General features: G+C 49.6%; 1 protein-coding gene across 3 annotated transcripts in view; it reads left to right on the top strand.

The window, feature by feature from the left end:
- JARID2 (jumonji and AT-rich interaction domain containing 2) overlaps positions 1-15,388 on the top strand; it is a 260,932-nt gene that overhangs the window by 223,679 nt on the left and 21,865 nt on the right. For all 3 annotated transcript variants that reach the window (XM_077885784.1, XM_077885786.1, XM_077885785.1), the window contains one exon: positions 9,553-9,788. In XM_077885784.1, the coding sequence (XP_077741910.1) occupies positions 9,553-9,788 (236 nt within the window). The remainder of the gene's footprint in view (positions 1-9,552; positions 9,789-15,388) is intronic.

The following is a 15,388-nucleotide window of genomic DNA, read 5'->3' as shown; positions in this document are numbered from 1 at the left end:
TGATTGTAGAAAAATATTCTATGACTTTAATTGGTAAGTTCACACAGAAAATTTAATTTGCCTTAAAAATCCTTTTTAATCCATTTTTTTCTGTTAGATATAATATGCATATATATTTATTTAAAGATTTTATTTATTTGAGAGAGTGAGAGAGTGCTATAGGAGGGGGGGAGCAGAAGGAGAGGGAGAAGTGGAGCCCAGTGCAGGGACCTGGGGATATGGGGCTCGATCCTAGGACCCCAGGACCCCAGGACCCCAGGACCTTGATCTGAGCCAAAGGCAGACGCTTAATCAACTGAGCCACCCAGGTGCTCCTCTTTCATATATATATGAAAATCAAAGTGGTAGGAATTTCACAAACCCCATGTAAACCCATAGAAGTTGCTGGTGATGCTGGGGTTCTGGGTGCCCAGAGCCCACTGTGGGTTTCCTGTCTGCTCTTCTGGCCTGGCCTTGGCTCCTGGCATGAGTGAGCTGTGGCCATGAGATTCTAATGGCACATGTGCTGACCTAGATGGGTCCCCTCTGCTTGCCCTGGTGGAGCATGTGACTGCAGCCACTAAGCTAGAGGAGCCCTTTTTGCCCAGGGCAAATGGGGTTACAGCACGCACACATGCTGCATTAAAACCCTCCTGAACTGTTGGCACAAGGTTGGCAGACATTCCATTGTTTTCAGACAATAGTGACTCAAAGTTGAACTGGCTCCAGGGAGCAAGCGCAGCTTTTGTACAGTAACAAGGATTTAATGCCAGCCAATTGATGGAGTCTGTCTTCCCCAAGTCGGGACGCCTGGTAATGACACGAAGCTTACATTTAAATATCTGGCTCCAGATCAGAAGCTTGGCGTGCTTCTCTTTTACCCTCCGTCACACACTCTTCTTTATTTACAGTGATTCTCTTTTTGTCTCTTTGATTTGTTTTGGGGGGTGGGACAGGGAGCAGGTCTCATTTTACGTAATTTTGGGGTAGGTCCAGCCGCCTTTGCTGGGTCGGTGCCTCTGCCAGCAGACGTTGCAGCCCAGCTTCCCATGATGGCTGTTGTTCATCTCTCTCTCTCGCTTTCTCTCAAGTAAAGCAAAGGCTTCAGAACCCTCTTCGTTTAGGTCAGACTCCGAGGCAGCTCATGCTATCCCACAACTTCTGTCCGACGCCACGTGGGGACTTCTGTCTCCTAGTACCCTCATGAAAACATCAGGATGGTGGCCTGGTGTTCTGCTCAGGTGCCTTCATTAGCACACAGTCACTAGCAAGGTCGGGGCATCTGGTTATGGGAAGGCATGGAGACGGGCCAGAGTGGACGCACGGGTGGTCTTGCCCGCTCTGTTCAATGGACATTGCTGCCTTCAAATGCAGCTCCTGGGCATCACCTTTACAGTAGGAGCTTTGAAGATCAGCCTCCTCCTGTGCCTGACTCCTTCCTCTGAAGTACACATAGCAGTTTATATTCTTTATTTTAAATACTTGAGCGATTCCTGGAGGGCAGATAAGAGGGGGCAGCTAGTTTTGCAGTTCAGGGAATTGAGGCTCAGATGTGTTTGGTGATCTGGGAAGTAAAAATCAAAACCAAGCAAAGCACATCCCTATGAGAGAGAGAGGAGAGAGAGAGACCGTGGATGTGGGGAGGGTTTTCATGGGCTGTCTCATGGACCTCCCCCAGGAACCTCCTTACCATCCGATGTGTGCGCTGAGCTTCTATGGGGCAGGGCTTTAGGTTCCAGCTCCCTGGAGCTATAAACGCGAACTCCTCCTTGGGAAAGTGTGGCTCTTTCCACCTTATTGACGATGGTGGGATTGCCAGAGAGAGGTTTCTAAAGTAACTTGCCTTGCCCAGTTTCTTTTTCATCCCTTTTTGGGAGCAACTCTGAGCTTCTCAGGCATGAAGCGACCCTAAATCAAAATATCAGCCTTTAGATGTAAAGATTTTACTTCCCGTGGTGTGAAAACACTTGTCTATAGGCCATTTAACCTTCAGAGTATGTGTATACAAATCAATATATTTGTCTCTGTTCATTAATGTAAAGCTATTTGTATCTGAGTACAATACAATTTCCTAATACAGTTCACTGTGATAAATGCTTTTTTTCTCTCCTTGAAGAAACGGGTCCAATTATTCCTTTTAATTGGAAGAGAGCATGCAGAGTCCTCCATCCTCCTCTCTCTCTCTCTCTCTCTCTCTCTCTCTCTGTGTGTGTGTGTCTCTCTGTTTCTTATGTTCACAGGGTTTAGTCTTTCCCTGTGAGAGTGAATGTTTTTTTTCCTTTCTCCTTCTCGAGAATCTTACAAATTAAGACAAAAGATAATTACTTGGAAGGGTAAAACTGGCAGGTTCCCACGACACTTAAAATTAATGAGCTGTTGAGGACAAAATATACCTTGTCTCTGGCTCCATCACACCCCCCACCCTCCCCACCCCTTCTCCCCTTTCTTCCCATTTAACACATGATTTGACTTTTTGGCTGTGTTTGCCATTTGGGTATACCGCTGCTGTAAAATAGCGAGGTGGTTACAGAAAGTGGATTCATTTGAAAGCTATCTCTTTGTTTGCAATTCAATGTTAATTTTATTCAGTTTTTAATTTTTATATTTTTGAGAGCTTTCTCTTCTTCCGACGATCGGATCAAAACAGTCTGTGGTAGAAAGCAGTGCTGTGGTTCACGAGGCACCAGTTTGGCTGATGATAATGGTACACGCTTTCCCCCTTGTGATCGTGGTACCCCACGGCTTCCATCGTGGTTTCCCTGAGGAGTGGGTTCCATGCTGGCGGAGGCCAAAGCTCTTCCTGGGCATCAGGCTTAGCACCTGAGCTGGGCTAGGTGCAGGTAATGCTGATGGAGGATCTAGTTTCTTCCAGATCTCTGGAAGCTCTCACTGGCTCACCTCTGTGCTACTCTTCTTAACAGATTTCCTTGAAATCCCATTTTAGTAACTGGCCTTGCCCCATGGTTTGTTTGGAAAGGAGCAGTATGAAACTGTGAGCGCTGGTGTCCTGCTACATCTCTGACATCGACTCTGTCAGAAGGAGATGGTGATCCGTACATGCCAACACTTGGCCAGTGCGTGCTTCATGGCCCACTAGCCTCTTTCTAGGTGAATCTTTTCTCATTGATTCCTCAAAACAACCCCATGAGGTAGGAAATAGGGAACAAAGGCTTGGGCAGGGGCTAGCCCAAATTCAAATAGCAAATGATTTCTGGACTCCTATATAGGTAGCTTCTTCTCAGAGCCAGAGAATTTTGGGGGTTCGTGAATAGAGATGTAAGTGCAGAGTCTGCCAAATCTCTGGGAACTGTGATAGAGCTAACCATGGAAAAGCTGCTCCAGCCTAGTGATGTCAGGCTTCGTTTCTTTTCTTTTCTTTTCTTTTCTTTTCTTTTCTTTTCTTTTCTTTTCTTTTCTTTTCTTTTCTTTTCTTTTCTTTTCTTTTCTTTTCTTTCTTTTTTTCTTTTCTTTTCTTTTCTTTTCTTTTCTTTTCTTTTCTTTTCTCTTTTCTTTTCTTTTCTTTTCTTTTCTTTCTTTTCTTTCCTTCCCCTTCCCCTTCCCCTTCCCCTTCCCCTTCCCCTTCCCCTTCCCCTTCCCCTTCCCCTTCCCCTTCCCCTTCCCCTTCCCCTTCCCCTTCCCCTTCCCCTCTTCTTCTTTCTTGAGAGAGTACATGAGCAGAGGGAGAGGGAGAAGTAGACTCCTTGCTGAGCGGGGAGTCAGGCTGTGGGGCTCAATCCCAGGACCGCTGAGCCAAAGGCTGATCCCCTGAGCCACCCAGCACTCCTCTACTATCTGTTTTTTTTTTTTTTTTTAAAGATTTTATTTATTTATTCATGAGTGACACACACAGAGAGAGGCAGAGACACAGGCAGAGGGAGAAGCAGGCTCCTGCAGGGAGCCCTACGTGGGACTCCATCCCAGGTCTCCAGGATCACACCCTGGGCCCAAGGCGGCGCTAAACCACTGAGACACCTAGGCTGCCCTACTGTCTGTTTTCGTATGCTGTCTCTTTCAGTACATAGTTGCAAGTGACATAAATGAAGAAAATCGGTCTCAGGATAAAATGTAGTTGGAAAAGGGAGGAATTTTTGTGGATGATTTTACTCTTTGGTATCACACTCAAACTCAAGCAGTGGTAGTTTCCTGAAGGTCTGTCGGTACAGCCATCTGAACTGGTCCAGTGACCTTTTCCCGCTCTGTTACGTCACAATTGGGGATGCGTGGGGGGAGTCAGTGGTTGAGCATCTGCCTTCAGCTCAGGGTGTGATTGCAGGGGGGTGGGGGGGTCCTGGGATTGAGTTCTGCATCAGGCTCCCCTGCAGGGAGCCTGCTTCTCCCTCTGCCTGTGTCTCTGCCTCTCTCTGTGTGTCTCTCATGAATAAATTAACAAAATCTTAAAAAAAAAAAAAAAAATCCATCAGTTCACCTTGTGTTTTGTATGGATCTCTTACCTGTGCACAGCTTTGTAACATTTTGTGTCAATCATTTGAAAATAATGCTTCGCCAAGTACCTCTTCCAGTTGTCACCACCTTTCACTAAACACTTTGAAACAATCCTGCATCTCCTGGCCTCACCAGAGAAGGCTTCCAGCGTGGGGGAGGCTCTGGAACTGAGGGTGGCAGATGAAGCTCTTCTACAACTCTAATTTTTGCCTGAAGTCACGAATTCCATCACTGGCAGGAAAGACTATTAGTTCTTTTCCACGACAGGATGACTGGATTCATCTTTGAGGAAACAGTGGACAAATCACTACATCAGTTCTTCTTTCAAATAAAAACAGTGTTCCATGAAGAAAACAGCTAGCTTTGCAACCTAAACCATCATACAAGTTGCCTTTCCCTGGAAATGATCTACTTTGATATGCAGGAGAAGTACTTCCTGTGTACCTGCATTTTGTCACACAGAGCATGTGCACCCAAGGGTTGGGATTTAGTACCTTTAACAATTTGTACTGCTTTATCAATCCCAGAGATGAAAGCTGGCTTTTCTTTCCTTCGTTCATCCTTTTTATCTGCTAGTAACTGGTAATGATGTATCTGCTACTTAGGAGTATAGTTTGCTGCTTCTGCACTGAAGGCACCTGCCCCCTGGTTTTTGTGTTTGTTTTTTAAAGATTTAATTTATTTATTCATGAGTGATAGAAGCAGAGAAGCAGAGACGAGGTTGAGGGAAAAGGCAGCTGATGTGGGACTTAATCCCAGGATCCTGGGATCATGACCTGAGCTGAAGGCAGACATTCAACAACTGAGCCACCCAGGTGCCCCGTTTGTTTTTAAGAGAGAGCAGGTGAGGGCAGCCCCAGTGGCACAGCGGTTTAGCACCGCCTGCTGCCCAGGGCAGGATCCTGGGGACCCGGGATCGAGTTCCATGTCGGGCTCCCTGCTTGGAGCCTGCTTCTCCCTCTGCCTGTGTCTCTGCCTCTCTCTCTCTCTCTCTCTGTCTATGAATAAATAAATAAAATCTTAAAAAAAAAAAAAAAGCGGGTGAGGGTAGAGGGGGCAGAGGGAGAGAAAGAATCTTAAGCAGACCCCACGTCGAGTACAGAGCTCCACGATGGGCTAGATCTCATGACCCTGAGATCATGACCTGAGCAGAAACCAAGAGTTGAACAGTCAACCCACGGAACTACCCAGGTGCCCCAATGTGGACGTATTTTTTATTTCTTTTGTGTACATACAAGGGAGTGGAATTTCTGGGTCATATGGTAACTGCTTCACTTTAGGACAAAAATCTGGTCCATTTTCCAAAGTGGCCACGACATCTTACACATTCCCACCAGCAACAAATGAGGGTTAGAATATCTCCCAAGTCCTCACCAACACTCCCCATTATCTGTCCTGTGAGGGAGGCCATCCTAGTGTATGTGAAGTAGTTGGTGTCTCTTGGTGGTTTTGATTAGCTTTTACCTGATGCTCATCCACCTTCTTTTCGTATCATTAAGTGAGAAAGGCATGTAAGTATCTTGGTCTAATTACAAAAATAGTTTTGACCTAGGGGACCCCCTCTCTGGTTCCCCCGGGGGTCAGGTCATTCATTAAACCAGTAGAGAATACCAGGTGTGTCTTCAGCGCTTGTTTCTTCTTGCTCAGGCAGGGCATCCACAGCACATCTTTTTTTTTTTTTTTTTTTTTAAGATTTTATTTATTTATTCATGAGAGACACAGAGACAGGCAGAGGGAGCAGGCTCCATGCAGGGAGCCTGATGTGGGACTTGATCCCAGGTTTCCAGGATCACACCCTGGACTGAAGGCAGCATTAAACTGCTGAGCCACTCAGGCTACCCAGCACATCTTTTTTTACCACGAAACCGGTTTCAGCTCAGGCCAGCCACTTGCCCATATGGAAGCCCTTCTTGCTGCTCTGGGCAAGGAAGATAGAAAGCAAGAAGAGGTCTTGCCCACATAGTCTGATGCCTTAGTAATCTGGGCTGATCCTTCTGAATGTGCGCTCATGAGGCCTCCCAAACCTCGGTGCGGAAACGTGCGTTATCCCCAGGCTACAGACGAGAACACTGAGGACCAGATACACCAATGCTGTTGAAAAAAAGACAGTGCTGGGAATTGAGCTGCTATGTAACACACTGTCAATACACAAGGGGACAGGCCCATTGAAGACAAAATCTTTCTAACCAAATGAAGGGAAGTGATTACAGAATTGGTGGTACTTTTGTGGCAGTGACAGCACAGAGGAGGAAGGAATATTTGTGTGTGTTTTTTTTTTTTTTTAACGATTTTATTTATTAATGAAAGAGAGAGAGGGAGGCAGAGACACAGGCAGAGGGAAAAGCAGGCTCCATGCGGGGAGCCTGATGTGGGACTTGATCCTGGGTCTCCAGGATTAGGCCCTGGGCTGAAGGAGGTGCTAAACTGCTGAGCCACCAGGGCTGCCCAGGAAGGAATATTTGATTGAGATTACCCCCACCTCCCCAAAGGCCAAAACAATAAACCTCATAGAAGCCAACTTCCATGCTGTTTCAATAAAGGAGTGGTGCTCACTTCTCTAGGAAATTGGCGAGTGGTCAGGAATTGCCCAGATTCATGTTCCTTAGCTTGAGTTTTAATCACCCTGAAGTATGACTTCTTATGGATGCTGCTCTTGTCTTGAAAGTGAGCACAGATATTGCCAGCTTTGGTGTGATTGATGGGCTCTGACGGAGCACAGTTACTTACACTTAGAATAAATGCCAACCATTTGAAGCTCTCCATTCTCCCTGTAACTAAGAGTATCCAGCAGAACGTCACACCATGGCGGATCACACACCATATTTTGGTCTTTCACTGCAGGATTGAAAATCTGTTTAGAAGAGGTAGTCACTGGAACGCCTGGGTGGCTTGGTGGTTGAATGTCTGCCTTCATGCTCAGGTCATGATCTCAGGGTCCTGGGATTGAGTCCTGCATCAGGCTCCCCATAGGGAGCCTGCTACTCCCTCTGCCTGTGTCCTGCCTCTCTCTCTGTGTCACTCATGAATAAATACAATCTTTAAAAAACAAAACTAAAAAAACAAACAAAAACAAAAAAACAAAAAAAACTAGGTAGTCAGTGACTACCAATTTCCTGGGAGGAAATTTCTGAGATCAAGGTTTACAGCCATTCCAGGCGTGGCAAATGTAAATATAAATCCTTCTCATATCGCATACCTCATAGTAACAAGTGGTCAAAAGAAGCCAGCATAAGATAATCAGGAGGAAATGCAGAGGACTCTCTTAGCATTTGAAAATACCGGGTGAGCTTTCTAAGCATAAAATTAAAGGGTTAAAATGGGTTACCAGATTTAGCATCATAACAGATGGAAAAGCAAATGACAGATAACAGGAAAATATTTGCAACCTCCAAGGCATCACAGTAATTTAAAGGACATGACGGAGGTGAAAGAGAAAGTATGTGGAGCTGTGGGCTTATGTCTGGAGGTGGCTGTCCTCAGAAGAGAGGCTTCTTGTTTCTGAGCCCTCTGAAGGGGGCCGTGGGTGGAGGGGAGCGTGGCTTCCTTCCCCAGCAGCTTGAGGCCTCCACTCAGAGGAGGCAATGACTTCCTGCTGCTGGCCGGTGGTGCGTTTACCTCCTGGAAATCTGCACAGCCCAGCCAGGGCAGGCCCAGCTGGAGAGGGAGGGCAGTGACTGGTGATTGCACTGGCCTGTAAGACTCCCCGTTGTCAGCAGATGCCCCAGGAGCCCTTCTCAAAGGACAAGTGCAAGGGTTCACTTCCTGCCACCACCGCTGGGATGGTTTTGAGGGCAGGGGAGACCTGTGGCACAGGGGCAATAGAAGGCTCAGGGATGCCGTGGAGGGGTCCGGACCCACGGGTCTGGCATGGCAAGCCCCAGCTGTTGCATAGAAGTTGGAACTCACGACAGGAACAGAGTTGAAGTGGACGACACAAATGCGAGCGTTGCTCTCCTCTTCTGAATTGCCTAGGTGGCTGGCACCAGGCGTGTACTTGGTCCCCGTTGTACCTGGGGCCCGGGGCGGTGGGCTTGGGAGGCAGGCCAGCCTGCCAGTGCTACGGTCACCGGCAAGTAGGACTCTGGCAAGCACTCTCCTCCTCCACCCTGCTGGCTTCATCTGTAAAATGGCCACGATGATCACATCCAGCCTGTCCCTTTGGATTCAAAGGCTGAGTGTGCTTCACCGCTGTAGCCGGCTCCCCTGGCTTGTGGTCAGCAATGTGATGTGATGGCTGTTAGTGCTGTTAGGGCTTCTGGAATAGAAGTGGGGCTGACTCCAGCTCAGATGTGCACTCTGTCTCTGTCTCTCTGTGTTTGTGTCTCTGTCTCTGTCTCTGTCTCTCTCTCTCTCTCTCTCTCTCTCTCTCGCTTCTCTGGTCTCCAATGGGGCTGGGACCACAGCTGTGTTCCTGACAGCACATATTCAGTCTCAGAATGCGTAACTTTAAATCTGAGCATCGGGGATCCCTGGCTGGCGCAGCGGTTTGGCACCTGCCTTTGGCCCAGGGCGCGATCCTGGAGACCCGGGATCGAATCCCACGTCGGGCTTCCGGTGCATGGAGCCTGCTTCTCCCTCTGCCTGTGTCTCTGCCTCTCTCTCTTTCTCTCTCTGTGACTATCATAAATAAATAAAAATTAAAAAAAAAAATCTGAGCATCTATGATCTTATCTGAGATCTTCTGTATCTTCCTACGTGAGGTAGTTCTGTTCTCAGGATGGCAACCGTTTGTGTTCATGTCTTCATTTTAATTTCTGTTTTTATTTAAGGTATGATAATCGATATTCTGAGGGCTGCTGCGTTTTTTTGGTTTTGTTTTGGTAGCGATTTTTAAAAATAGATTTTTCAACGGTTTTAAAGCAAATAACTACTTGGACATGCTTATAATGTTTTTGGGGGGGCTTCTTTTTGTTTTTTGTTTTTTGTTTTTTTAAGTCTCTGGGCCTGGATTTATTCCTGGTTTTTATGGTGGGAGGGAGGTGGTGTTTTGTCTTGGGGTTTGTTCTGAGCGTGTGTGGGACTCAAAGACTATCCAGAACGTTTTCTTTTTCTTTGACATCAGAAGATAATCAGGCGCTCTGTGGTAACATACTTAGTGTCATAACCTCATCCTTTCTTCTTTCTTTCTAGTTTTCAATGGTTCCAGCAGGTCATCACGGGAGAAAGAACCTGTTCAGAAACATAAAAGCAAAGAGGCCACTCCGGGGAAGGAGAAGCACAGCGATCACCGGGCTGACAGCCGGAGGGAACAGGCTTCAGCGGCCCACCCCCCAGCGGCCCCGTCCACGGGTTCCTCGGCCAAGGGGCTCGCTGCTAACCACCACCACCCCCCTCTGCATCGGTCGGCTCAGGACTTACGGAAACAGGTAAAGCCCTCCCTGGTCCACATGGTGCCCGCCTGCCAGATGCCACCTCCCCCATCACCAACGTAACAGAAGGGGACATGTGAGTAGGAGCCTCAAGAAATCCATAATGTGAGGGCTCACAGAGCAGGAGGGTGATGCTCACAGGTAGGATGCTGAGGGAACCTTGTCTTTGCACAGAGGGATTCGTGTGTGTGTGAACATCTGTCAGCTGGTCTCTTGGGTCAGCTGGTGTGTTGGTGCGGTTGCGTGCATCCCTGGAGCATGCCCCAGGGTCTCATGTGTGGGGATGTATTGGAGCCGGGCAAAGAGAACTTGCCTCCTTCACTATGCCTCTTCCACCCCCATGTCTGGGGCACTGTATGAGTTAGAGGCTCAACCTGTTGTCTCTGGTTGAGCCCAGAGCAGCTTCACCCTGAAACCAGGCCCGTAAGCTGCCTAGTGCTGTCCGGGGATGGTCCTAGACTGCTCTGTTCTTAATGTGACAGGTTTGCCTCCGCCAGGACTCACAAGCAGATGTGCGTGGGCACCCGCACTGCTAAGCAGTGCCCCCTGTGCTGGGGTGCGGTGGGGGGGCACTTAGCAGAGCACATTGCAGCCTGGCCCTCAGGATCACCTGAGGTCAAGCGTTCCTGGCTCTCCAGCCCCAGCTCCTACCACCATCCCCAGGAGACAGCACAGATCCTCTTGGGAAACGCTCAGGAATGGCCTCGGGGTCAGCTGCTGGTGTTGTTAGTATCCTGAGACAGTGATTTCTCTCCCGGGGGATGCGGGCGGAGAAAGGCAGGTGCCCGTAGGCACGCAGTCAGTCAAGGGTTGGGTACCCCGGGTCGGTGCCATTCCGCTGATCCCGCTGCTCCTGTGCTCACTGCATTTTAAAGTCAGGGAGCCGCGGGGATCCTGGATGAGCTCTCCTCACTGGGCGTTATGACCCAGAGCTAAGATTTCTCCAGAGTAGACCAGAGACCCTAATCTTTAAAGACTGAGTCAGGGTGAGTATTTGAGGGGCTTCCCTGAGCCGCAGTGTTATTTAGAATAACTATGAGATGGTGGGAACCTGATGGATTTCCTCCCTTTGTGGAGCTGCTCTTTACATTCGGCCTTTTCTCTTGATGACAGGGATTTCTCCCTGAACATGTGTATTCGTATGCATACACACAGGAGGGTGGTGTGTGTGTACACATATATTATTAGTCATAACTTTTAAAAGCGATTCAGCTCTTTGGGTGTGTGGGGCGAATGAGGCAAGCATCTTCAAGAGTGGCGTTTCCAGGAACCTCACATCCTACTTCTTCATCCTTTGCTCTCTCGAGATACCGAGCAAGTAGTTGCAGCCTATTTTACACATTGCACACTCTTCCTGAAACACAGACATCATCGTTTTCCTAGAGAGCACAACTTCACATGATTTGGGAATTGGTCAGTGCTGGGCTGTGTGCTTGTTTGTAGGTGGGATTGTAGGTGTTGGCCGTGTGGCCTGTAGTGGGAGCAGGTGCTTTCAGAGGTTGAGGACTCCATCCCCCGCCCCCCTCCCGTTTTCCCTTTTTTGTCGGGAGCATCCTGTGTTTATTAACTTGGGTCTTCCCCTTTCTCTGACGAAGGCCTTCCCTCCCATAGTTCACTGCCTGCCTGGTGCAGCTCTGTTCATCCCAGGCTCTTTGTTTTTCAATCCAAGTTTTAGAGTTTAGGTGAGCTCTCCCCAGCTCAGCAAGTGTTTCTCCTGAGCACCCCCAGCCCAGCTCTCCTGGGGTCTGAAGGAATGGGCCCAGGCTCCCAGCTCAGCAGCTCCCTCTGGTGGGAACCCAAAGCCTGATGGTGGGCTTTCTGGTGGTGAAGCCAGGAGCTTCTCTGCCACCAACCACCACCTCGTGGCCATGTGCCCAGGGGAGCCAGAGCTACAGATGAATGGGTGGCAGTGGGCAAAGATCATGCTGCAGACGCCCACCCCACCCTCTGGCCCTCCAGAGCTAGGTGTGTTGTCGGGGAGGCAAAGGCAAAAACCCCTGTCAGAGCCGAGAGAAGGAACAGCTTGCAGAGCTGTAGTTCCTCAGCTCAAGCGCATTGCACAGCAGGGAATCTGCCCCTCGCTACCTTCGTGTTAGTCATCCAGTGAAGTAAGTGACCTGTCACATGCCCTGGGTAAGTACTTCCCAGGGCCTGGCCCTGTGATGTCAGACCCGCCGCCCTGGGAGGTGGCTGAGGGACCCGGGCGTTCTGTTACGCTGAAACTCGGTATTTGCTCCTTTTTGATAAGGTGGTGGGTTGAGAGGACAGAGAATCTCTGGCGGCAAGGCAAACCGACACCCTCCCTCCATTCCTTGGTTTTCTTTGGTACCAGTTGAGCACCGGACCGCTGAAGACAAGTGTGTGTGCAGACAGATGGGCCCTAGGTCCCTGATCCTGTCTTGTCCCTACCTTAGGACACGTGGCACAGCTGGTGGGACAGATGGGTTCCCGGGCTGGGCTGCCGGGTCAGCTGCATCATGGCCTCTGCCGGCAGGCAGGACACAGGCACGTACTGGATGGGCTGCACGGGGTGGGAAGAAGGAATTCAGTGCGTGAAATGTGCCCTTTCTAGTCTCCGCAATTTACTTCTCGAAATCAAGTTCGTGGTTCTGGTGAGTCCCAAGAGAGATGCATTTAGTCTCTGAGCCTGCGATGTGGATGTGTGTGCGTAAAATTCGGGTAGCCAGCTGCTCTCAAAGAGGACTGTAAGGATGCTGAGGAAGGAAGGGAATAGACTAACTCTTCTGTAGAGCTGGGCAGTTGGCTGTGCATCTTGGCAGTAACCACCAGTATTAAAGTTTATGAAAATATGTAAACAAGAAGGGGATTTTATTCATTCGTTCGTTCATTCACGAGAGACACAGAGAGAGGCAGAGACACAGGCAGAGGGAGAAGCAGGCTGCCTCCAGGGAGCCCGATGCGGGGCTTGATCCCACGCCCTGGGCCAAAGGCAGATGCTCAACCCCTGACCCACCCAGGTGCCCCCAACAAGAAGGGGGATTCTTTTTTGCCATTGAAGGCAGTGATAGTCCTTTAGAGTTCCATCATGCTGAAGTTTACCTCCCTGTGACATAGCATGGGGAAGAGGTTGCCAGGCGCCCCCAAGAAGGCAGAATGGATGGACTGAGGGGCCCTGCGCTCTTTCTTCATTGAGGTGGAGTCTGAGAGATCTCTCTCTGGCTCTCTGGTCTCCCCTGGGTGCTCTGAGGCTGCGCAGTGGAGACAACAGAAGTGTTAGGAGAAAACTCTCCCACCCTCACCAACTAGATGAGAATCTGCGGTGTGGGGTCAGGCTGCGGAATCGGCAGTATTTGGGCTGGGTGAAGAGATAGGAACAGGCTGCCCTCTCAAAGGCCAGGAGATCTAAAGGGTGCGTGTCTTCCACTTTCAAGATCCTGGATCCCTGAAGCCTCTGTGTCTTGATGGAAAAATCTCTCTGAGCAACATCAGGATTTCCCGATTTTTGTTTTTTTAAATGGTTCATTTTGTGTTTAGTTAATGGAGGCATTTGGGGGGGGGGGGAAGAAACATTAGAGATCTCTGTGTTTCCCATGTTTTACCTCCTATTTGAGATCAGTGGTACTCTCTGGGGGAAGTTTGTCTGCCCCATCCCCAGGTTGTGTAACTATTTTTAACTTACTGTTGCCAGGCTGCTGGTTGATTTGCTTTGATTTCCCTTTCTTTATTCCAGATACCTCTCTCCCCTAGCCAGTGTGGTCAGTCCTGCTTCTCTGTAGGGGTGGCGAGCAGTGATGGATCTGGCTGTAACCCCTGGGCCTGCCCTGCAGCCCCCCCCAGTGGAGCCCGACACCTCACTGAGGCCAGGCCTCCAGGCTGGCTCACAGGAAGGAAACCTGGTTCTCTAGACGCCCTGGGGTTGGCTTCTGGAACAGTGCCTTGTGCCAGAAAGTTAGGGCTTTATTGGACTGTATGTGATTGGTGGCATCAAAGAAATACAGTTTTTTAAAAAAATATTTTTTTGTTCATGAGAGATAGAGGCAGAGACACAGGCAGAGGGAGGAGGCTCCATGCAGGGAGCCTGATGCACGACTCAATCCCAGGTCCCCCAGAACGCGCCCTGAGCTAAATAAAAGGCAGATGCTCAACCACTGAGCCACCCAGGTATCCCTAAAGAAATACACTTCTTTCTCCATTTCCAGAATCTCCGACCGATAGTTTGCTTCAGTGGTTCCCAAAGTCTGTTCCTGAGTCGGCCTCCGCATCACCTGGGGGGCCCTTGTTAGAAACTCAAGGTCTCCATCCATCCCAAAGCTAGTGGATGAGAAACCCCCAGGGGGTGGGGCCCAGTGATCTGTTTTGACAAGCCCTCCAGCGGGATCTAAGAGCACTGGTTTGGATACTGATGGGAAAGTCCTGGTTTTGTTTTTGTTTTTCCCCATTCGGGTCAAGAGCATTTTCCTGGGCTGGGCCTCAGTGTAGTACACAGGTCACTCAGACTCAGGCCCTGTCTTGGGGAACCTGACTCCTCTGATGACACAGCGGCAAGGCCCATGGGAGTGCTGGGGGGCCCTGGGAGCGCTGGCTTTAGGTGCCGCTCTCCCAGCCTGGCAGGATGAGGCACCCTTGTATGACTGCAGCTGGTCAGTCAGCTTCCCTGATGTGGGAGCACATGCTTCTCCTTCCCAGTCACCTCTTCGTGGGGTTTACTGGTGAAGTGGTGGCCACGATCATTCCTTACCCTGGGATTGTGTAAGTTCCACTTGGTGTCTTTTGGAGGTGGTGGTCCCCTGTTTTGAGCTCATGTCACAGATGAGAAATTGAAGCCCAACTTGTGAAGAACCTGTCAGAGGCCACCACAGGCAGAGCTGTGACGTGATGTCCACCTAGAGCAGGACACCCAGCAGCAGCTCCTGGCTGGGCCCTTCCTCGTCTTCTGGAAGTTACACATTTCTGGTGTCCGCCCCTCTGTCTTTGCTTTCGCTCTGACACAGGTGACATGTGTGTCACAGAATTTCCACCGAGTCCAGCTGTGTGGAGAGGCTGCTTGGTTCACACTGTTCGCGGAGTGCTGAATGTGGAGTTTGTGGAGGGTGGGAACACAGGAACTGTTCGTGCAGGAGAGCGAGGGCATATTTTGCTTGGCTGCAGAAGTAGAGATGCATCCCTGCTCCATGGGGCCCAATCTCAAAGACCATAGGATATGCAGATGCCGGCCGCTGGCAGCCATGTGCCCGGGCTTGCCCTGTGACCTGCATGGGAGCTGGGCCACATGAGTGCTTTTGTTCTTTTCTTTCTATGGTATTTTGGTTGCCTTCCTTTTTTAGCCCATGGATTTAAAAATTCTGCAGGCAGAGCATGCTGTTTTGTAGAGCACACAGAATTGCAGACCTGTCTTTTCTTGGAGGGCAGAGGGTGTGTGTGCATCCCCCTTGCTTCTCCTAAATGGGCAGCGGTTTGCTACTGTAAATGTCCTTAACCTGTGACAGGTGACTGGCAGGTGAGTGGACAGGTCGTCATCGTGAAACGTCGATTTTCTGGAAGAGCCTTTTAACAGGAATGCTAAGGAAACTGTGCTGCAGGCATAGGGGGCAGGCGGCATGTGCTTGCACGAAGGTTCTGAGACCTGAGTCTGTCAG

The sequence above is a fragment of the Canis aureus genome, chromosome 37, assembly GCF_053574225.1.
Source record: "Canis aureus isolate CA01 chromosome 37, VMU_Caureus_v.1.0, whole genome shotgun sequence".
Classification (NCBI taxonomy): Eukaryota; Metazoa; Chordata; class Mammalia; order Carnivora; family Canidae; genus Canis; species Canis aureus.
Note: the sequence above shows the minus strand (reverse complement) of the source record. Positions and strands in the feature narration are given on the sequence as shown.